Consider the following 24892-nt stretch of genomic DNA (forward strand, 5'->3'; position numbering starts at 1 on the left):
TACTGGGAGGTGGGCAGGGGGTGGAACCAAGGGGCCATGCTCAGAAGAGTGTAGGGCACGTAGACAAGGGGGGATTCAGAAGAGGGGAGTTCATACACTTATTCTCTGAGAAAAGAAGCCCTGATTACTACAATGTTCCTCAATGCACATTTGTAAATTCCTTGTGGTCAGCCTTACCAATGAAAGCGCTATTTCACAAGGTAGATTGCATTTACTTCACGTCTACTTACTGAAACGAATGTGTATATTGTATAACTATTCTGACTTTTTCAGGTAAAAGATTACTGTATCTTGTTTGCAGAATGGACTTGGTTTTTCCTCTTTATGCTTTACACAGACTATTCACCTGTGCTCTTAATGCAACATATTCCAACAATTTGACTGTGAGTCCCAATTTCAATTAAAGCACACAAACCAATGTTATGTCTCTGAGTCCTCAGAGAACTCAGTCAGGTCATAGCAATACCAATATTCCTAATCTTTATAGACAGCATACTGATGGGAATGGTACCTGCTGATTGAAAAAAAAGCCCATGTGGAACCAATATTCAGAAAAGGGCAGAGACATGGGTAGACATGTGCATGACAAAAAAAATTGTTTAGTTTTGTTTTGATTCATTAATCTAGTTATTTTGTTTAGTTAAATTTGGTTGATTTGTTCAATTCGTTTTTGGAATTTGTTTTCTGAATTCGTATTCGGAATTTTCGAATTTACCGATTTTTTTTTTCATTTAGAAGCAATCAAATCAATACATTTTTGAATCGGTTAAAACTAAAATGTTATATTGTGTTCGATTTGAATGCAGCAAAAACAAAATAAAAATCTTCATCAAATGATTACAATGACTCTTTAAATCACCTTTGGCTTAACAAAAAATAGCATTATTTCGAAATGGTACACTAATAACACACAGTCTTTAATTTCAGCAATATGTGTAGAATTCGACTGGAGTTCAATGTAAAATTTCGATTTGAATTTAAGTCTGAATTTTGTTATGTTATTTGAAGCATTTGGTAAAATTAGTTTATATTGTAACCTGGGTATTCGGATATATCCAAATCTCTGAATAATGAAAAAATGTGTCCGAATATTAATTCAGAACGAAACAAACCGCACATATCTAATACCAGGAAACTACAGGCCCATCAGTCTAACATCAATAGTATGTAAACTATAGGAGGGAATGATAAGGGACTATATCCAAGAATTTTCTGATGGAAATTGTATTATTAGCAGTAATTAGCAAGGGTTTACAAAGGGTCGTTCCTGCCAGACCAATCTGTTAACATTCTATGAGGCTTTGTGCTGCCATCTAGACAACAAAAGGCCTGTTGATGTGGTGCAGCTGGATTCTACAAAAGCATTTGATACAGTGCCCCACAAACACTTAATCTACAAACTGAGGTCTGTAGGCATGGACCATAGAGTTTGTCCCTAGATAGAAAACTGGTTACAGGGGTGCGTCCAAAGGGTGGTGATAAATAACGTGTACTCAGAATGGTCTGGAATGGTAAGTGGGGTACTCCAAGGCTCTGCCCTGTAACCAATTGTGTTTAATTTATTCATAAATTATATAGAAGTCGGCATAAAAGCTCAAGCTCAGTTTTTGCTGAGGACACCAAAGTAGGGCAAAAACTTCACATTAGGATATAGAAACTTTACAAGAAGATTTGAACAAATTAATGGGGTGGGCAATTACATGGCAAATGAGGTTTAGAGTTGAAAAATGTAAAGTAATGTACTTGGGGGCTAAAAATATAACCTTAAAGTGGTTGTAAACCCATTTAAAAAAAAAAAAAAACTACAAGACAAAGACATAATGAACTAGTATGCATAGCATACTAGCTCATTATGAATTACTTACCTGAGATCGAAGCCCCCGCAGCAGTCCTCGTTCACCACTCCGACGGCCAATATCTCCCCACGGGGGTCACTTCTACTGCTCCGGCGCTGTGATTGGCCAGAGATGCAACGATGTCCCTCCTGCGCATGTGTGCGGGAGCCGCTGGCAACCACACAGTACGACTGAAGCAACGGCATGTGCGTGCCATTGTTTCAGTTTGCTTAAGTGCGCATGTGCCGATGACATAATGCAAATACAGGGATATCTCCTAAACCGTGCAGGTTTAAGAGATATCCAGTGTAGCTACAGGTAAGCCTAATTATAGGCTTGCCTGTAGTATAAAGTGGTTGTAAAGGGTTTACAACCATTTTAAGCTGTGTAGGTTTTTTTTTTTTTACTGTCAGGGCAATAAGGATGTGTAACCCTCTTCCACCAATTGGTGGTGTTAGCGGGGAGTATTTATAGTTTTACAGGAATATGGGAAATCCAGCACACAGTGCCCATATCAATTGCAGCCTCCCCATCAAACTACCCCTTGCAGTCAATACGTCCCCCCACCTCTTCTACTCTCTGCCTCCCCTGCACAGTCCTACCTTTGACAGAGTAGCGGCAGAATTCAACATGTATGTCCTCTCCAGGGTCTCCCGCCCCACCAACAATATCATCCTATCAGCAGGGCATGGGGAGGGAGGAGCTGCAGATCTGGATCATAATAACAAGTGGGTGATTACCCGCTTGTTCATATGAAGACTCCCGCTCTCTGCTCCAGATCTCCAGCTCCTTCGCCCCCCTGCTCTACTGATAGGATGACGTTGTTGGCAGGACCGGAAGAGGAGACACAGGTATGGCTGCAAAGGGAGGTTTGCCACCTCATCTTTTTAAGCCTGAACACATTAATTATACAGGTTCTGTGGCTGATTAAGATGGTAATCAAACTTACTTAGTGTATGCATCTGCCTTAAATTAGCCTCAGAACCCGTGCAATTAATATATGTTCGGATTTCAAGGGGTGTGGTGGCAACCCTAGCGGCGCCCGCGGTCTATGTTGGCCCTGTCTGGACCATGGACCCAGCTTACCTCCGACTGTGCAGCTCCGTCATTAACAGGCCACGGACCGGTACTGGTCCACCACCCGGGGGTTGGAGACACTTAGCCAGCTCTTGTCAGGGCATGCAGCCAGGTGTGCTCTATGGCCAGTCCTGGCCTGTTTGTATCACACATCACGCAACCAACAATGGGTTAACTTAGTCCACTCTCCTCCTCACATCCACTTTCTCTTTCCCTGAGACCATGCACAGAAAACAAACAGGTCCTGCATAGTGTAAAATCATTTTATTCATATAAAAACATTTTAAAGGGTAACTCCAATGTAATCAGGAAAAAAAAAAAAAAAATATATATATATATATATATATATATATATAAAAATATTTTATATATATATATATATATATATATATATATATATATATATATATATATATATATATATATATATATATATGAGAAATAAGTTGGTCCACACTATCCCAGAGACACATTCCTGTTAAAGGTACCTCATCCCCCAATAATTCTATAAATATTATATCCACGAATAGGAAAAAGGGAGGGGGGGGCCAGGGGATTTTTTAACGGTACATTAATTAAAGAGACAAAGATTTCTTAAAAAAGAATTCATAGCTTTAATGTTGGAAATATGTTAAAATTATTTTGGAGAAACCAAAATAGCAAAAATATAATAGCAAATACACATTTTATACAAAAAGTTACATGACACAAGATATAGGGGATCCTGAAATTGTTAGTTGCTGAGAATGATCATATATCCTCCCGACATGTTTCGCGTTTTTGCTTCTTCAGGGGAGTATGCAACTAACATGAACATAAACATAAAGAGAGGTTTAAGAATACAGAAAATACAATTATGCCATACAATTAGATACACATAAATTTCAGAACATTAGGTATGAAATTGGTCTCAATTTGCTCAGTCCAAATGCTTACCCTGATATAATCATTTCCTGCATCGCAACCCACAGGCCAACAGATGGTGAAATAGATGACAAGAATTAGGTGACAGGATCAAATGCTAAAAACAACCCAGCCTCATGCAGGGCATAGATGGAGGTAGACAAGCGCTACAAAGATCAAAAACAAAATCCAGAGATAAATACCAAGTATGACAAGTCCAGCACAGGTATTAAAAAATGTTAGTTTGTAACAAAGTGGGTAAGTAAATATCAATCCCTAAATTATAAAAGGGAATTGGGGCTGAGAAACATGCCTCCATAGTAGGATATGAGATGCTTATTATCAGAGGGATGGAACAATTGATTTTAATTAAGCCTAATTAGTATAAGGGTTGAAAGAAGTGGCTACTGGGGGTATACTACAAAAATACTGTTAAAGAGAGTAGAAGGAATAAGAATTATTTTTACCTGCAGTTAGAATCAGAGATGAAAGAGTTAATTCCATATGATGGTATTGGTGCAATACAAATGCAACAAGTTACAAAAAAGGAATCAATTGATTCATTATGATGTTTTATAAGTTGCAGAGTGCAGCGATATGCTGCCACTGCCAGGCTGAACCTACAAGTAAATAAAAAGAAGGATGACTAAATATAGGTATAGAAAGATGAGAGGCGGTATTATAACAGTATAAAATTCAGCTAAAGAAATATATTTACCAAGAGGAAAAGTTAGCGTGGCGGTAGTATCTGTGCTGAACCTGCGCTACAGATGAAATGACAGCGCTGCCTATTTATATCCCCCATCCATCGAGCCGGCGTCTGACGTCACCGGCTCGATGCGGACAGCCATAGGTGGAAGCAGTGAGCATGTGCAGAGCCTTTCAAGTCGGCATTTGAACTACCAACCCCATAATGCCTCAGTGCTGACACGAGGTTAATTTGGACAAATGCTGATGGAGATGGGGCTAAGCTGACTCTCCGCCCTTGAAGGGGGCGGGAAGACACAAGTCAGCATAGAGGGCAGAAGAAACGACGATTATCATGGCTTTTAACCCTAGAGGGGATTACATGCTCCCTGCCACCTCAAATCGGGCGCCGCCTGGGGATAATACCCAGCTGTGCCCTTGGGTGTCCATATGCCCTTGCATACTTGGAGCAAGGGAAGATAAAAAGCAGAGTATCAAGTCCAAATCAAAAAATATATGGCTTTGGATTGCGGTGCAGGGAAGGAGGGAGAAAGCAAAGCTCCTCAATGTGGGTGGGACTCATAGAGAGCAACAGAGATCCCAAGTGTGCAAACCATGAAACCCACCTTGGGCCAAGCAAAGCGAGACATTAGACGGTATATATTACCGGTACAGCGTTAATAATAATTGATAATGACATTAATTGATGTACAGAGATATTTTTTTGATATAACATAAATATAAAAAGAAAATAAAATAAAATAAAATATTTTGTTGAAAACAAAAAAACAAAAAGAAAAAGAAAAACCAATGACTTGGGGAGGGGGTAGGAGGAAAGGAAGGAAAAGGGAAAAAGATGAACAAAAAGGGGAAAAGGGGGATATCACCTCTCTCTCTTCATGCCAGGTTCCACGGGGGCTCACAGCTGAGGTAGGAGGGTTCATGAAACAAACAAACAGAGATTAGCTATAGAAAGGATCTGTAGCTTATATTTTCATTGAAACCAGGGTATTTAGTGGCTTTTAGAATAAAGATCCACTTAGCTTCAGTTTGTAAGAGAAGCTTGTCCACTGAGCCACCTCTTGAGTTTAGAGGTATATGGGCCAGGGCTGAGAAACGTATCCAGTTGGGGTCAAAGGCATGATAGGTGCCTATGTGCCTACTTATGGCTGTGGTGATTTTTTTATTAAGAATAGGTTTGATGTGGTCTTTTATGCGGATAGAAAATAGTCTTTTAGTTTTACCTACGTAAAATCCTCCACAACGGCATTGGGCCAAATATACAACGCCTGGAGTGGAGCATGTAACGTGAAATTTCGAAACAAAACGGTTGCCGTTTGGCAATCTGATCTTTTGAGAGTTATGTATATAGGGACACATGTCACATTGCCCGCATGCATAGGTACCTGGATATTTGGATTTAGTATCACCTGAGGAGTCCTGAAAGTGACTTCTAACTAAGCTGTCCTTGAGTGATTGAGGTCTCATATAGGTGATTGATGGTGCATCATTTATGTACTGATTAACAATAGGATCGGCTTTTAAAAGAGGCCAAAACTTATTGATTATAGCACGGAACGAATGATGTTGGTTAGAGTATTTGGTAATGATACGTACTTTGTTATCGAAATTTTTTTGTTTATTGGAGAAGAGAAGGGAAGTCCTATCTTTATTTTTTACTCTATTATATGATTTTTTCAGAGATACATGACTGTATCCACGTGCTCTGAGTCTATTGTATAAGTCATTGGCTGCAATCTTAAAGTCAGAGTCAGTACTGCAATTGCGTTTGGCCCTTAGATACTGGCTGTAGGGGATGCTCTTTAGGAGAGGTTTTGGGTGAAAGCTTGTCGCATGCAAGACCGTATTGCCAGCAGTAGGCTTTCTGTATAAGGCAGAATAAACATGTCCAGTGGCATCAATTTTAATAGTTAAGTCCAAAAATTCAATGGAGTTTTGGCTGTAATTCAACGTAAACTTTAAATTGAATGGATTCACAGAAAGTAAATTGAAAAAGAGCAACAAATCTGATTCTGATCCTGACCAAAAAAATAAAATATCATCAATGTACCTGTACCAGGCTGTGATGTTACTTAGAAAAGGGACGAGGTCTTCACGCGCGAAGGTATCTTTTTCCCACCCCCCCAGGTACAGGTTGGCATACGATGGGGCACATTTGGTCCCCATCGCAACCCCCTGCACCTGGAGGTAGTGGGATTGGTTAAATTGGAATACGTTGTGCTTTAAAATAAAATCCAATAGCTTCATAACAAATTCATTATAAGCGAAGAAATTTGAGCCTCTTTCTTGCAAATAGGAGCGTATTATTTGTAAACCTTTGGTATGTGGTATAGCATTATACAAACATTTCACGTCGCTTTCTCCCTCCTTCCCTGCACCGCAATCCAAAGCCATATATTTTTTGATTTGGACTTGATACTCTGCTTTTTATCTTCCCTTGCTCCAAGTATGCAAGGGCATATGGACACCCAAGGGCGCAGCTGGGTATTATCCCCAGGCGGCGCCCGATTTGAGGTGGCAGGGAGCATGTAATCCCCTCTAGGGTTAAAAGCCATGATAATCGTCGTTTCTTCTGCCCTCTATGCTGACTTGTGTCTTCCCGCCCCCTTCAAGGGCGGAGAGTCAGCTTAGCCCCATCTCCATCAGCATTTGTCCAAATTAACCTCGTGTCAGCACTGAGGCATTATGGGGTTGGTAGTTCAAATGCCGACTTGAAAGGCTCTGCACATGCTCACTGCTTCCACCTATGGCTGTCCGCATCGAGCCGGTGACGTCAGACGCCGGCTCGATGGATGGGGGATATAAATAGGCAGCGCTGTCATTTCATCTGTAGCGCAGGTTCAGCACAGATACTACCGCCACGCTAACTTTTCCTCTTGGTAAATATATTTCTTTAGCTGAATTTTATACTGTTATAATACCGCCTCTCATCTTTCTATACCTATATTTAGTCATCCTTCTTTTTATTTACTTGTAGGTTCAGCCTGGCAGTGGCAGCATATCGCTGCACTCTGCAACTTATAAAACATCATAATGAATCAATTGATTCCTTTTTTGTAACTTGTTGCATTTGTATTGCACCAATACCATCATATGGAATTAACTCTTTCATCTCTGATTCTAACTGCAGGTAAAAATAATTCTTATTCCTTCTACTCTCTTTAACAGTATTTTTGTAGTATACCCCCAGTAGCCACTTCTTTCAACCCTTATACTAATTAGGCTTAATTAAAATCAATTGTTCCATCCCTCTGATAATAAGCATCTCATATCCTACTATGGAGGCATGTTTCTCAGCCCCAATTCCCTTTTATAATTTAGGGATTGATATTTACTTACCCACTTTGTTACAAACTAACATTTTTTAATACCTGTGCTGGACTTGTCATACTTGGTATTTATCTCTGGATTTTGTTTTTGATCTTTGTAGCGCTTGTCTACCTCCATCTATGCCCTGCATGAGGCTGGGTTGTTTTTAGCATTTGATCCTGTCACCTAATTCTTGTCATCTATTTCACCATCTGTTGGCCTGTGGGTTGCGATGCAGGAAATGATTATATCAGGGTAAGCATTTGGACTGAGCAAATTGAGACCAATTTCATACCTAATGTTCTGAAATTTATGTGTATCTAATTGTATGGCATAATTGTATTTTCTGTATTCTTAAACCTCTCTTTATGTTTATGTTCATGTTAGTTGCATACTCCCCTGAAGAAGCAAAAACGCGAAACATGTCGGGAGGATATATGATCATTCTCAGCAACTAACAATTTCAGGATCCCCTATATCTTGTGTCATGTAACTTTTTGTATAAAATGTGTATTTGCTATTATATTTTTGCTATTTTGGTTTCTCCAAAATAATTTTAACATATTTCCAACATTAAAGCTATGAATTCTTTTTTAAGAAATCTTTGTCTCTTTAATTAATGTACCGTTAAAAAATCCCCTGGCCCCCCCCTCCCTTTTTCCTATTCGTGGATATAATATATATATATATTCTATCAAATATACATTTGATATACAAGTTATATTGTGATTGAATGTTATTAAAATTGACATTTCCTTTTCAATCTGCAGCGCTGTAAATTTCTGTAAAATGCAATCTAGCTATCTGGAGATGTGTACAGAGCGCCCCCTGAAATATAATTTCCTGCTTGTGTGATTGGCTCAATGATTTTCCCAGAAATCTGCACCAAGATACAAGTCAGATTTCAAGCTTCCCCTGCAACAAAAATGTCATTTTTGGTAAGATAATCCAAATAGAAAATTATGTCTAAAGGGATGCAGGCCCTACCACTTTCCTCATTAGAGCCCTGCAAGTGCAGCAACTGATTAATAATTACGAAACCACTCCCTTTAGATTCACTTTTCACATGGACCCAGACAAAACACAGAGGGATTTATTCAGAATAACAAAAGGTACGAATCTGCAACTCTTCAAAAAATGCACTTACGTTCGAATGCGGCTTGCCCCCGACACAAAGGTTCATATCGCATGTTTTCAGTAGTACAAAACAACAAGCTGCGAACAGACAGACTGTCCGTGCGGGATGACTTCACTCCAAAACTAACCCTGCCCTACATACTTTGCCCTTCCGGCGTCTTCCGTCCCTGTAGGTTCTCTCGCAGATAGGACCCGAGTGGAAAGGCCTGTCTCCTGCCAACACGCTACAGAGAAGTACACCTTTTCTATGGAAGCAGTGGTCTCTTTGCAGAGGTCCAACATACCTCCTGCTGAGTCAGACCTTGAGCTCTCCAATCAGCAGTGAGCACGAGCTTTGGCCTCACTCAGTAGAAGGTGTGTCAGACCTCTGCGGAGAGACCTCTGCTTCCTCAAATGCTGGCAGGGGACAGGTTGCAGTTGCTTTCTAAAGAAAACAAAGAGCAAGACATTGCACCCCTTTTGTTTTATTGCACCTGGAATGTGTTTAGCAGAGTCAAAATGATTTAGACTTGAGCAGGGCCACCGAACAAGCATTTCCAGTCAGACCCATACAAGTCTATGAGGGCTCACTGTGAAGATGCAGGAAAATTTCAGCAAAAGGATAAAAATACTAGAGATGGCAGTGGTAGGATTACGTAAGTAAGCATCTGGGGGGTAGTTTTGCTGAGAAGAGCTAGGAAGGATTGGTAAGTGGCCTGAAAGAACATTTACCATTTAAGCGCTCCAGGAAGTGTTGTACTTTTTCCCAACCCATCGCTGTCAATTGTTAGTCAGCTATAGGTTTTATATAGTACCAACAGTTTGTGCAGCGTTTACACCATTAGGTCAAACAGTACAGTTGTGGGGAATGAGCTGATGGAGAAAATAAAAGTACAGTTGTTAGATGGGGGCAGGATAGGCTTCTCTGAAGAGAAAAGTCTAAGAGGTATCGCCTAAAAGTAGGACAGAGTAGGAGATAGTCGGACAGATTGGGGTAGGGAATTCTAAAGGATGGGAGAGGCTCGGGGGAAATGTCCTGGCGGCGAGCATGGGATGAAGTGACAAGGGAATTAGTGAGCAGAAGGGGTTGGGAGGAACGAAGAGAACAATTTGGTTGGTATTTTTAGACTAGGTTAGTGATGTAGTGGCTTTATAGGTTGTTTAGAGTATTTCAAATTGAATTCATTGTGTTTGTGGCAGCCAATGGAGGGATTGGTAGAGATGGGTAGCAGACACTGAACGGTTTGTAAGGTGAATGAGTCTGGCAGCAGCGTTCATGATGGACTGAATAGGGGATAGCCTATTTAATGGCTAGTGAGGAGGGAGTTGCAGTAGTCGAAGCAAGAGATTACCAGGCAGTGAATTAGGAGCGTTGCAGTGTTGTTGGTTAGAAAGGGGCGTATTTTGGAGATGTTGTGGAGGTTGAGGCAGCAAGCTTTGGAAAGTGAGTGGATGTGGGGTCGAAAGGAGAGTTCAGAGTCCAGGATAACACCTAGCACCCTGGCATTTGGGATGGGATGATAGTTGAGCCATTAATCTTGACAGAGAAGTCAAAAGAAGGGACACTTGGTGGAGGAAACATTATGAACTTGGTACACCCCTCTTCCACTCTCTACAATTCTTCTGGGGGTGGAGAATGGTCATTCAGTGCTGCAGACTGTGCCCACCATGGACTGGTCCCTTCACTGCTTCAGCCAGGCCCCTGCTGATGGATAACCAATAGGAAGTGTCCATGCCACAAAGGCAGCGAAATGGGCATCCTAAGAAGGGTCGTAAATGCTCTGCTGTCTAGAAGATAGATATCTGGCCAGAGATTTGGGCGCATAAAAGTGGCGTTTACAATTTTTTAAATTGCTGCAGCAAAAAGTTGGAGGAAGGCGGGGGTATTGTTTATAGGGGTAGGGGATCCCTGGCTGGTGCACAGCTTTAATTTTACCATCATTAAAGGTATGAACCACACCCACTTATAGAACTACAATATTTAATGTGATAGTGGGCCTTTAAGGCCAGAGCATTAGCAAAGCTGTGCAGATCTTGTTTAAGCTGTACTGTTATCTTAGAGGGATTTGATTATCATTTCTGTGTGGCGGCAATGATGTGAGAGAAAACAGATGTGTTGGGTGGAGTGAACTTCTCTCATCCACGATACTCATAAAAAAACACATCTCTGATCCATCATTGCAGCTGCATCATTTTACTGACATCCCCTTACTGGTACTGTGCATTGTGTAATATTGGGGAGGTCTACAGGAAGCCAGGATGAGCGAATATATGTGGGGGATAAGGTGCGGAGTGAGTGTGTGTGCGTGCATACATGTGTTATGGAATTATGGCAAATGTCAAGATTGCATACATCTATATGATATTAGATGAGCCAGAATTCACTGAAAAATCTAATGTATGGAGCAAGACTGGCAAATTATCATTTCTGGGAGTTGATTTTAAAGTATAACTTCAGACAAAACAGCAGTGAAAAACCTGACATAAGTTCTAACCCTTTCTCACTCTACGAAAAGTAAAATTAAACAAAGTTTTGGCTGTACATTTAACTCCCACAAACAAGTAAATGTACAGTGGTTTTGCACATGTGGCCAAGACCCAGGCCTCTCCAGGCCTAATGGTTACCTCCAGAGTTAGGGATAGCTGACATCCTTCTGTGTAGTGTGGGTTATGAGGTATGGTGGGTGCAATGTAAGGTATATTCACGGAAGCCTGACACTTCTTGAATGCAAAGAGACTTATTTTCTCTTAAACAAAACTGTTGGAGAGAGCGTTAGAGCCAGGACACCCTTTAGTAGTTGCAATGTTAATTAGCAGACTGCAAGACTTCTATAGGTAGACAGCCATGAATGGAAAGGCACCCAGCCGGACACCACATCTGCATGTGTAGACACGCTGTCTCCTATGGCAACAATACTGGTACTACTTGAACTAAAATAAAAAATATGCAACATACATTTGCAAAATGTGACAATGAATCAAAGTGTTTGTTTACCAATGCCAGAAGTCGGCCGAGCAAAATAGGTGAATTGGAAACTCTGGTGCATGAGGAGAACTATGATCTAATTGGTATTGCTGAATCTTGGCTTCATTCTTCCCATGCCTGGGAAATTAATATTTATTTCGGAAAGACAGGGTAAAACGGAGGGTTGGTGGTGTTTCTCTCTATGTGAAATGTGATCTCAAAGCGAGTGTAAAAGAGGACTTAGTTGATGGAGAGTGTGATGAGTCTGAAGCATTATGGGTGGAGCTGTACATGGGTGTGCATACTCCAAAGGTTGTCATTGGAGTTTTGTTATAGACCTCCCAGTGTTAGTGAGGTGGTAGCTCCTTACACAGATGGAAAGGGCTGCAAGGGCTGGGGCAGTGATAATAATGGGGGATTTGAACTACCTGAAAATTAACTGGAGTAATTTACAAACCTATTACAAGACAATTTTATGGTCCAGTTTATTGAGGCCCCAATTAGGAATGACGCTCTCCTGGAAATGGTAATCTCAAACCATGCAGAGCTTATTGCCAATATTCATATAAAAGATCATCTGGGTAGCAATGTCCATAACATGATTTCATTTAATGTTGGCTGAAGTTCACACAAAAATTGAACCTCCGCTTTTCGGAAACCCTCCCCACCTCTGGTGTCGCATTTGGCACCTTTCAGGGGGGAAGGGGGGTGCAGATACCTGTCTAGGACAGGTATTTGCACCCACTTCCGGACATAGACTCCCATGGGAGTCCATGCCTCTTCCTGTCTTAGTGCGCTGTCTGCTGGGACACACACGGGTCCCAGAGACAGCGCGGACCATTCCCATTGCGCTTTGTGGCTCATGCATGCGCAGTAGGGAACCGAGAGGTGAAGCCACAACGCTTCACTTCCTGATTCCCTCACCGAGAATGGCGCTCCCTCGCAGCCGAGAGCCGAGCGATTGCTCGGCCGTGGCTGCTGACATCGCTGGACTCCAGGAAAGGTAAGTGCCCATTTATTAAAAGTCAGCAGCTGCAGTATTTGTAGCTGCTGACTTAAAAAAAAAATTCACCGGACTCCCTCTTTAAGAGAGCAAATATTCCAAGGATGAGGGCTGCTCTCCAGGACTTAGACTGGGGGAGTGTATTGGCATCAATGGACACAGAACAGAAATTGGAATTCTTCAACGTGACTGTATGTAGACTCACTGCAAAGTATAATCCCATGGGAAATACGTTTAAAAGGCTAAAAATAAAACCTATGTGGATCACGGCCAAAGTTAAAATGGTTTTAAATAATAAAAAATATAAAAATGAAGGACAACTATCAATGTTTAAATGTTACAAAGAATATAACAGAATATGTAAAAAGGAAATCAAGGATACAAAAATTCAAAACGAACGACAGATTGCAAAAGATAGCAAGCAGAACAGAATAGTCGGGTACACGCCAATAGGTCAGGGTCACAGGCAAGCAGGGATGGTCAGAACACGCCAAGGTCGGTAACGGAAATCAGTAGCAGAGCACACGACAGGAAACAGGAAGCTAATACACAAAGGAATACACAATGGTTGATCAGCACTGAGCCCTGCAGTGCACAGGTTTATATAGGCTCCCTGATAGGGCCTGGGGTGGAGCCATGCTTAGAGGAGAGGTTATAAAAACCACCAGGTGGAAGTAGCTGGCTTCTTAGTCTGAAGACATGAGGGAAGGTAAGCAAACACAGGAAGATCACTGCATAACCATGACAGTACCCTCCCTCTTACGAGGCCTCCCCCTTCCCTGCCTGGGTCCAGGCTTAAAGGGAAACTCCAGATGGAACCTCCTTAACAGACAGGGAGCAAAGACCTCAGATGCAGTGATCCAAGACCTCTCCTCAGGACCCAACCCTTTCCAAAGTACGAGGTATTGAAGAATGCCTTTACGGAGCCGGGAATCCAAAACTTGACTAACCTCGTATTTTAGATTATCCTCAGAAACCAAAGCAGAGGTAGGGAGAGGACGAGAGGACTTGAGGACTAAAGGCTTTTTAGGAATGGGTAAGGGCATGAGAAGATCAGGAGTCTGAGCAGGGACCCCCTCACCCTTAAAGTTGAGTTGGGCATCCATCACAGGACCACCAAACTGGGCAGAGGTCAGTGGATCCCTGAGGTCAGGTTGGTTAGAGGGTGACATGTCGCAATATTTAAGCTGGATAGCAGAAACACAAACAGAACCCTGAGAAAAAGATTGAAAACCCCTCTTGGCCGAATGAGGTATTCTATCCAAAGGATGGATTGAGCCTCTTAAATGGGTTTGAACGGACATAGTAGTAGTAGGGTGAGACTGGGTCACAGAAGGTCCTGAACAAGAAGCAGGAAGCTCATAGGGCATGGGCTGGACTGGCATAAGTGGTGTGGAGGCCGACTGATTAGTATTGTCAGATGTAGCGACCATCTCAATTGCATCACAAGGCATAGCGACTCTGGAACTTGCAGACAAGTTAGCCTGGCTGTGCGTCCAAGGGAGATTAGGGACAGGCAGAGGTAAATGGTTATGCGAACTGGAGCGAATGATCGACTCAGGTTCATAGGTGGGCTCCTCATCCAGAGTATCACATGACCCAGAGAGTGCACCAGTCCGACTATTGCAGGACGCGTCCCAGAGATCGCCATATACAGCAGGAAAAGCAGAAGATACTGGGGTGGTGGTAACGGGAAGTCTCTCCTTTGGGGTACCCTTGAGTAGACAGGAAGAGGAACAGGAGGAACCCCAAGCCAGGATCCGTCCAGCAGACCAGTCAACGTGTGGAGAATGGAGCCGAAACCAAGGAAGACCTAATATGATAGGAGATGAAGCCTTAGGTAAGACAAGGAAGGATATCCACTCCTGGTGGAGTGTCCCTACTGACATCTTAACAGGAATAGTCTGGAAGCGGATAGGACCCCCTGGGAGAACCGTGCCATCAATCGCCAAGACCACCAATGGTGTTGTAAGGGGCAAAAGGGTAAGTCTCATGGAGGATGCAGTTTCCCAATCCATGAAATTGGCAGCGGCTCCGGAATCAAGATGTGCTGAGACCGAACGAGAGGAAGCACCGACATGAAGCAACACAGAAAGGAGAAGACGAGACGGTGAAGGTGATATTTCAGGGTCTAATACTCCACCTTCCAGATGTATTAGCCCTGAGCGTTTTTCCGGACGAAGAGAACAAGTGTCACGGAAATGACCTTTAGCCCCACAATAGAGGCATAGGCCCAGAGTTCTGCGCCTAGCGCGTTCTTCGGGAGATAACTTAGTCCAGCCCAACTGCATAGGTTCCTCGGTAGGCAGGGGGTGCTCCTCGAATCGAGGAGAAGGGACTGGGGACTCAGGATGCCTAAAGAACGGGGAGTGCTGGCGTCTTTTTTCCAGGGCCCTCTCCTGAAAGCGAATATCGATCTGGTTACACAAGGTGATGACACTGTCCAGATCAGCAGGAAGGGATCTTCCTGCTAATTCATCCTTCACTCTATCAGAGAGGCCATGTAAAAAGGTTGCAACTAGGGCCTCATTATTCCAGCTCAATTCAGCTGAGAGGATACGGAACTGAAGAGCATACTGTCCCACAGAAGCGGCCTCTTGACGGAGACTTAAAAGAGCGCTAGCCGCTGAGGAGACACGACCTGGTTCCTCGAAGATATTCCGAAAAAGTTTCAAGAAATCAGACAGGCTAGAAACCACTGGATCATTCAGTTCCCACAGAGGGGCGGCCCAAGCCAACGCCTCGCCGGACAGGAGGGATATGATATATGCGACTTTTGCCCGATCGGACAGGAAGTTTTGGGGCTGAAGTTCAAAATGAATTGTGCATTGGCTGAGGAAGCCCCTGCAGGCCTTGGAGTCCCCAGAGAAACGGGACGGAGCTGGCAGTACTAATGAATGCGTGGATGCGACTGGTGCGATAGGTGCAGTCGCAGATAGTGGTTGAGGTTGTTGAACTGGGGGTCCTAATGAGGCCTGAACCTGTTCAAAACGGGATGCCAAATCCTGAAGGAATTGCATCACCTGCGTCTGATGCGATTCTTGGGTCTCAAGTCGCCGAACTAAGCACTGCAATAAATCATCTGCAGGAAGCGGCACGTCAGCTGGGTCCATGGCTGATCAAACTGTCAGGTCACCTTGAGGCGAGGTGACAGGTGCACACCGTAGGGATGCGGAGTGCACCGCGAGGTTGTGGACCCTATGGCTGACTGCTGCAGACGGGGACAGATCCCACTGGGGATAGAGCGTGAGATTCCCTGGGGCGCGGAGTCTAAGAGCCAGCTGGTGTTCACCAGAGCTTCGAGTGGTGAAGATGGTCTTGGCTGCAACTGGCTCCAGGTCGCGACCCCCAGGGTCCCCCAGCTCACACCCACAGTAGGCAACAGGAGGATAGGGATGGTGAGGGACAAAGCCAAGGTCGGGGCCACAAGCAGAACAGAATAGTCGGGTACACGCCATTAGGTCAGGGTCACAGGCAAGCAGGGATGGTCAGAACACGCCAAGGTCGGTAACAGAAATCAGTAGCAGAGCACACGACAGGAAACAGGAAGCTAATACACAAAGGAATACACAATGGTTGATCAGCACTGAGCCCTGCAGTGCACAGGTTTATATAGGCTCCCTGATAGGGCCTGGGGTGGAGCCATGCTTAGAGGAGAGGTTATAAAAACCACCAGGTGGAAGTAGCTGGCTTCTTAGTCTGAAGACATGAGGGAAGGTAAGCAAACACAGGAAGATCACTGCATAACCATGACACTAGCAGCCTGCCAGGATTTGTCTGTGTTGTGAAATTTGAAAAATAACTTCTTCACAGTACTTATAGATACAGGAATAAATGGGAGGCTTGTTTTTCTGGTACAATAATTTTTATTGTAATAAGTATAACACCTTGACAAATGTTCACTTGTGCAGGGGTATAGTGCAATGAGTACAAAAATTAAGTAACTTTTATAGGTATTAGCCGTCTACCGGGCGACCGAATGGGATAACCCAAAGGTTCATATAAATCTCCAGAGCATAAGGGCCGACTAATTAGGGCCCTAGATGCAGATGCACTGGATAACAGTGGAGGGTATTGCATGTACTGGTCAAATGGATACCCAGGCACAGATCAGGGTGAACATTCAGTAGGGAGATACAGAAAAATTTGTGATATAGCAACGATAACCGATTGTCAAAAAGAGGTAGCCCTAAATCCAAGGAACTGGAGACCAAGGGCGGCCAATATTAGCGAATCAATATTCGCCATCAGTTTACGGCATCTCGTCCTGACCAATCAGGACAGGAGGCTAAACACAGAAGCCCTGGGTATCCGTGACCGCTGGTGGGCTCTGTTTGCGGACCTGGAGGGGTTTGTTCATGCCCAAAATTTTTTAGCACCAGCCGCCACTGGATACCTTCCTTCACACTAAGTCCTCTTAACCTAACCATGAAACTGTGGTATCCAATAAAGAGTAGACAGTGATATCTAATCTTCCTTCCAAATGGAGCCCTAATTGGTGACCCCCTACCACCATGTATCCCCCATTACATTTTGAAAAAGGTAATAGATACTTACCTTGGACCCAAGCTAATGGAATCCTGAGGTAACTAAGGATCCTGAGTATCTCCCAGAAGGTGTTCTCGCATTGCTGTCCAGTTCCAATTTCAATTAAATGCACCTTTAGTGGAGTGCCTCATTCTCCATTTTCTTCTAAAAGTCAAGATTTGCATAGGAATGTTGCTGGCTTTTAAGAGCCAAAGAGAGGAAGAAATCAAAAGCTTTACCTATAAACTATGAAAATCTATTTCTGTGTGCCTAGATTTACATCATAGTTTGTTTTTTGGGTACTGGAGACTACTTTGTACCGTAGAGTAACTTTTTATGTCATGCAAACTATGTAATCAGTCTTTACTTTTTTCTTTTGAAATAATTTTTGATATATCTTTTTAAATGATAATTTTATGTCTGAATGATCGAATGATTTTATGTATATAGAATAAATATATTCTTTAATTTACTTATGCGTGGTTGTTGCCTACAAAATCCCAACAAAGGAGGATTTTCTTTTCTTGCTATACAATAGGGATATGGCAACAACACACTTATCTGACATGGTGAAATCCCCTCTTTTGCTATAGTTTGATAGAAGGTTTATATGTGATCACCACCAATTAATGTTACAACTACCTTCTAGAATAATTTGCTAAGTATAGTATACTGCATTTTCAGTCTGTTTAGTTTGTTTATGCCAATAAATAACACATGGCCAATAATGCGAACATTAGAATGCCATTAAATCACATAAAAAAGCTATAGAAAACAAATGTGACAAATGGAGTGTATAGGGCATGTCAGCACAGTTACTGTTTAACATGTAATAAAAGTTTACTCATGTCCCGGGGTTATTACTACTAAATAGAGTCTGCTTTCTATTTCCTTCGTTGTAGTGTACAAGCAAAGCAGCCTTTAAAGATAGCCAGTCACTGATGAGCTTATGCAAAAATATTATGAATATTCATTGAAAATTGATTATAATTGTTCAGGGCTACTTAGGGAAGAGTAATATTTATCCTCATATTATATTTTACCTAATTTATCTGAGCCTAACACCATAGCTTGAGTGGTTATATTAGACATATGCGGCTTTGATACTGATAGTATCACGTACCTTCTAGTAGCGAGCCCGGATTGCGGAGAGAGGCCTCCTTTACGACTCCCACTACCGGTTTCCTGGCAATGTAACAGGGAACACAGGAGTAAGGAGGGGTACAGGTGCCTGGCAGGATCAACAGATGGGTAGGATGGGTAGGCGAGGTTCAGTGGAGCAGGTAATCACAGTGAAGGGATCAGCAGGTAGTTTATAGCAGATACACAGTTCAAAGGAGCAGGTAACTTGGCAATAAGCAGTGCAGGAAAGCAGGCCACTTGTAGCAGGTGAACAGTGTAATATACACAAGTGCTTGCAGCAGATAAACAGTCAATATAAGCAGGCACTAGGAGCAGATGGACAGTGCAATACTAGCAGGTTACTTGTAGCAGATGACACAGTTCAGTATAAGCAGGTGACTTGCAGCAGATAGGTAGTTCAATAAGAGCAGGCACTTATAGCAGATGAACAGTTCAATACTAACAGATTACTTGTAGCAGATGACACAGTTCAGTATAAGCAGGTGACTTGCAGTAGATAGGTAGTTCAATATGAGCAGGCACTTATAGCAGATTCACAGTTCAGTATAAGCAGGTTACCCTTTTAGCAGACGGATGGTCAGAGCAAGCCGGATCGGATACCAGACAGGAACGAAGTACAAGGGAACAGGCAGGAGAATAGTCACAACAAGCCGAGGTCGGGTGCAGGCGGATAGCAGATAGGTCACAGGCAGGCCGGGTCAAAACAGGAACAAACGATACGGATCAGGTCTCACAGATATAACGCTGTAGAGCAGACAGCAAAGACTGTTGGCAAGAGGCTGGTTTAAATAGGCCGTTTGGCGCCAATACGGACGCACGCACGCGACCGTGCGCGTGCCCGTGCACGCGCACCTGTGTACGAATGTAAGGGCGTTCGTACGATCGTGCGTACCCGCGACGATCGTACATCAGAAGACCTGGAGGACAATCTCTTCGTGAGATTTTCATGACAGATAGGCATTGTCAGGAGTGGGGAAACAGTTACTAAAACTGGAGAGTACAAAACCTGGTACAGTTGTGCATGGTAGCCTATCAGAGTCTAACTTCAGCTTGTTCAATTACGTTTTGACAAATAAAAACTGGAAAACTTGGTGAAAGTACAAATTATTCCATATGTACAAGTGCATCTCAAAAAAAAAAATGAATTTCATAAAAAAAATTATTTATTTCATTAATTTAATTCAAAAAGTGAAACTCATATTTTATATAGATGCATTACACACAGAATGATATATTTCAAGCATGTCTTTCTTTTAATTTTGATGATTATGGCTTAAAGCTAGTGAAAACCCAAAATTTCGTATCTCAGAAAGTTAGAATATTACATAAAACAAATAGAAAAAAAGGATTTTTAATAAAGAAATGTTGGCTTACTAAAAATAATATCCATGTACAGTATAGTATGCACTCAATACTTGGTTGGGTCTCCTTTTGCATGAATTACTGCATCAATGCGGCCTGGCATGGCGGTGATCAGCCTGCAGCACTGCTGAGGTTTTATGGAAGCCCAGGTTTCTTTGATAGTGGCCTTCAGCTCGTTCGCATTGTTGGGTCTGGTGTCTCTCATCTTCCTCTTGACAATAACCCACAGATTCGCTATAGGGTTTAGGTCAGGCGAGTTTGCTGCTCAGTCAAGTACAGTGATACCATGATCATTAAACCAGGTATTGGTACTTTTGGCAGTTTGGGCAGATGCCAAGTCCTGCTGGAAAATGAAATCAGAATCTCCTTAAAGCGCTCTAGAATTTCCAAGTAGAGGGCTGCGATGACTTTGGACTTGATAGAACACAGTGGACAAACACCAACAGAGGACAAGGCTCCCCAAATCATCACTGACTGTGGAAACTTCACACTGGACCTCATGCAACTTTTTCTCCTTAGCCGAGGTAAGATGCTTCTGATGTTGTCTCTGGTTCAGGAGTGACTTAACACAAGGAATGAGACAGTTGTAGCCTATGTCCTGGATACGTCTGTGTGTGGTAGCTCTTGACACACTGACACCATCCGTAGTCCACTCCTTGTGAATTCCCCCCAAATTCTTGAGTGGCATTTGCTTCACAATCCTCTCAAGGCTGCGGTTATCCCTGTTACTTGTGCACCTTTTTCTACCACACTTTTTCAATTAATATGCTTGGATACAGCACTCTCTGAACAGTCAGCTTCTTTAGCAATGACATCTTGTGACTTACCCTCTCTGTGGAGGGTGTCAGTGACTGTCTTCTGGACAACTGTCAAGTCAGCAATCTTCCCCATGATTGTGTAACCTACTGAACCAAGCAGCATTTGGCAACAGGCACACAAGTTGGTCAATTTTGCACGACACTCATCAGAGGGCACACTAAGGGAAATATGGATAGTCCCACATGACTTGAGGTGGATTGTTCCCCAATACTATGCAGCCATATATTAAAGCCCATTACAGTCAATATCATTGGACTCCCCGGATTCTATGTATTATCTCGCCTTTGGTCTCTTGTTACCTTGCCTGTCGTCACTTGGCTAAATACTATGTTTACAATTCAGACTACTGCTTCATTTTACTGCTAGTTCTGTTCGTCTGTCCGCTCCGGGTGTGCGCCTATGCCTGTCCTAGGTGTTATGGTTGGCCCACTGACTATTTGATCTAACTGGTTAACATTGATCCATTTGGTATCTGGATCCTGAAGATGCCATCTTTCTTTGTGAAACGTTGACCATATAGATTAATATCGATTAATTTGCTCAAACCTTGTATATCTTACAAACACTTACTATGTCTTATTATGTGTATTGTCTAATCCCCCTTTTGTTGTGGGAAGAGGACACTATATTTGTTGGTGATTTCAAATTGTATAAAAAAACTTTGTAAAATATTTTTTAAATATGTCTCCACTTTATGGCTGTTATAGTCTGCCTTTGTAGGGTTCAGTTTTTTTACCCCGGTATTTGTGTTGAAACCGACACTTATCCACCAGAAGCCTGTGTGATGGGGTGACAATGCAGGGGAACAAAGCGTTGTCACCCTATACCAGGAAGGGCCCAAACAAACACCTTCATGGCAGCAGGTATTGTTTTAATTAAAGCTGTAGGTTTAAAAATATCAAAGTGATTTTTGAAATGACATTTTAATGCATATAAGAGACATTAAGTATATGTGAACCCTCACCTTGTAAAACCACCCATTTAACCACTTGACCTTTAAAAGTTTTACCCCCCTTCATGACCAGGCCATTTTTTTTGCATACGGCACTGCCTTACATTAAGTGACAATTGCATGATCGTGCGACACTGTACCCAAATAAATAATTTATGTCCTACAAATAGTGCTTTCTTTTGTTGGTATTTGATCACATCTGCATTTTTCATTTTTTGCGCTAAAAAAAAGAGAAAATTTCGAATATGTTTTTAATAAATAAACAATACATTTTACTTTCTGCTATAAAGCATATCCAATAAAAAAAAATGATAAAACAAATCTCTTTATAAATTTAGGTCAATATGTATTCTGCTACACATTTTTGGAAAAAAAAAATTCCCAATAAGCGAATATTGATTGGTTTGCGCAAAAGTTATAGCGTTTACAAACTATGAGATATTTTATTCATTTTTTACTAGTAATGGCCATGATCATCAACTTATAGCGGGACTGCTATATTGCTGCAGGCATTCTGACATTAACACTTTTGAAACTTTCTTTGGGAACCAGTGACACTAATAGTGATGATCAGTGCTAAACATATGGGAAGGGGTTAAACATCTAAGGTGACCAAAGGGTAAAATGCGTGCCTACAAAAAAGACAAAATGGAAGGTGTGCATACCTAATGCATTACCAATGACATTTAATGAATGATAAAATCCATAAAAAGTGCTGAATCATATCATGGGGTATGATTCAGTACATGTCTCTACACTATGTGATTTTTATGGCTCATTAAGAGTTGCTTTTTGTGAGTACCCACTTTTTATGGATTTTATCATTCATTAAATGTCATTGGTAATGCAATAGGTGTGCGCGTCTTCTATTTTGTCTTTTTGGTATTTTCGGATCACCCAATCTGAGGAAGGCAGCATCCACCCAGTCTTGGGATACTGATGTCCCTGTTGCCCTTCACATTAGAAGACCCCATAGCACTGTAAGTGACTGTTTTTTTTGTTTATTAAATGTGTGCCTAGCCAGTGTTTATGTGTACTGTGTGAGGTCCTTTTACTAAGGGAAGTAATCAATTTCATTACCTGCTTTGCAGGGAAAGTAAATCCATTATTTTCCCGCTGACAGGACAAAGCTCTGCCTTGTTTACATAGGCAGAGCCCTGTCCTGTGTGTGGTCTGGATGATTGGCGGGTGCCAGTAGTAATCATTTATTTTAATAGTTTATATTCCATTGTTCTTCCTATAGGCTTTTGCCAACCCTGAGGATGCCATGAGACATGGAGGGCTTGAGTTCTACCGTGAAGACCCTGACGTTGAACGCTATAGAAGGTGAGCTCCTATGGCATCGGGTACCAAACTCAGTTTTCATCTAGAAGTGTTTCATCCTATTGTAGCACTAACTCCCGAAGGAGCTGCTGGTTTGATTGGGCTTACCGTTACCTTCTTCTCCTCGATTTGTGTGTAGGGGTTTCCCGTGGTAGATGCCCCAGTAGCTTTAGAGACTGACGACAGAGGGACAAAGGAATTTTTATTTCCAAAAAAAAATGTAGACAACGAACAATCTCTTAAAATAGGATCAGAGGGTTAGGAAGGAAGTTCAGGTACTCTTAGTGTCAAAGTCAATAATAAAGAACTTGCTTACTTTGACTAAATCCAGAGAATAGCCATTCACAACTGAATGTTCACTCAAGTTGGATAGTCCCTCTCTCACAAGGCCTAGCAGCCTCAGGAACAAGTCTCTGCCACAGACGTTGTAGACCATTCAGGAAACTAAACTTGTGGAACACTCGTGTGATACCTGGATCTTTCAGCCAGCTTGGCGATACCCACGAGACAGGATTCACTTAGATACTTCAGCCTCACCAGGCTCTTTCTAAGAAACCAACCCGTACGTGGCCTTCTTCTGAACAGTCCTCCCCTGGATAGTTATGAAGTTACTGGGCCTCTCCAACTACCGGAGACAGCACCGGACCACCTCGGAATCCTTCTTTAGTTTCCTTGCCTCGGGCTAGCCAATCCCGAGACAATAAGTCGGGTGGATCCGCACCCCAGGCCATAGCCTTCCTGGGGGCTGGTCAGGAGGACCAGGACCATGGAGTCAGAATATACTTCTGGACCGGAACCCCGAACCACGTGACATCCGCATCTTAAGTACCCTCTCCCAGAAAGCATAGCAGGAGTGACACTCCAACTGGGCGGGCTCCGAGAGAAAGTAACCTTAAAGCACCCAACCAAACTGTGGTTCCATGCCTGCCAGAAGAGACAGTGCCCCTTGTGGCCAGGCTGAACATCCTATAGTCCAGTCAGACTGATGCTGATGTCCAAATTTAGAACAATTGTGCCCAAGCTAAACTGCAGTTCAGGTGTAAGCTTAACTTTCAAAAACTCAGGAGCCGGCGCTACACTATTATTTGTGAAGCAAAGAGCCTGATGTATCAACATAAAGGCACTAAGCCCTAGAACCTATTCAGCCGCTAATCCAATTCAGACTTTCAGAGAAGAATCTAATTGGAGGGGAGGAAGCAGCTCCAGTTCCTAAAGTATAAGTAAAGGCAAAATTTTTTTCCCTTAATTTGCTGGGATTTCCTCTCACTTCCTGTTTGGCTATGGGACAAGAAGTGAAGGGAAATCTCCAAAATGGGACACAGATAGCGAAAAAATAAATAAAGATGGGGGTTATATCCCTCCCTTGCTCCATCCATAATGAAAAAAAAAGTTTTGCCTATAGTCCTATTTTAATAATGTAAAAAAAAAAAAAAAAAGAAGAAGAACGAGTGATGAAATCATGGGATGTCATGTAATACACTTCAGGGAACCCTGGAAGTGCAATTACTTCACTGGAAGCATGTGGGTAATGAGGTTTCTCCTTTTATTATGAAAGATAAATGCTGAACACTTAGCTTTTCATCCTATTGAAAAGTAGAAATATATATAAAAAGGAGAGAGCAGATGTACCAGCCATTGGGGTGTATTTAAAAAAAAAAAAAAATTACAGAGCTATAATCCTTTAAACCAGGGGTGCCCAACCAGTGGCCCGGGGGCCATATGTGGCCCGCGGAGATCTCTGATGTGGTCCGCGACCTCCTGCTCTGGGACAGAATGGAAAGAATACTGTTATTAAAGGTCAGTTTATTACTAAAATCACAGTGTGAATATGGGCATATCTGTTCTGCAGT

At 42.4% G+C, this 24892-nt stretch overlaps 1 protein-coding gene and 2 long non-coding RNA genes across 3 annotated transcripts in view; 2 read left to right on the forward strand and 1 right to left on the reverse strand.

Moving 5' to 3' along the window:
* The window catches only part of PTGES (prostaglandin E synthase), a 125439-nt gene that overhangs the window by 28878 nt on the left and 71669 nt on the right, over nucleotides 1-24892 (forward strand). Inside the window, exon 2 of the mRNA XM_077478419.1 lies at nucleotides 22963-23045. Within this exon, the coding sequence (XP_077334545.1) occupies nucleotides 22963-23045 (83 nt within the window). The remainder of the gene's footprint in view (nucleotides 1-22962; nucleotides 23046-24892) is intronic.
* Nucleotides 3503-4916, reverse strand: LOC143988439 (uncharacterized). The gene is made up of 4 exons (XR_013276851.1): nucleotides 4534-4916; nucleotides 4283-4435; nucleotides 3849-3982; nucleotides 3503-3716 (listed from the first exon to the last, which is right to left on the reverse strand). It is a non-coding gene; the product is annotated as an uncharacterized LOC143988439 (long non-coding RNA).
* LOC143988444 (uncharacterized) lies at nucleotides 6901-8433 on the forward strand. Its single transcript, XR_013276852.1, has 4 exons — nucleotides 6901-7402; nucleotides 7501-7653; nucleotides 7954-8087; nucleotides 8220-8433. It is a non-coding gene; the product is annotated as an uncharacterized LOC143988444 (long non-coding RNA).

This window comes from Lithobates pipiens, unplaced genomic scaffold (genome assembly GCF_037356315.1).
Source record: "Lithobates pipiens isolate NorthernLeopardFrog02 unplaced genomic scaffold, aLitPip1_a1.2 Scaffold_1, whole genome shotgun sequence".
NCBI classification, from domain to species: Eukaryota; Metazoa; Chordata; class Amphibia; order Anura; family Ranidae; genus Lithobates; species Lithobates pipiens.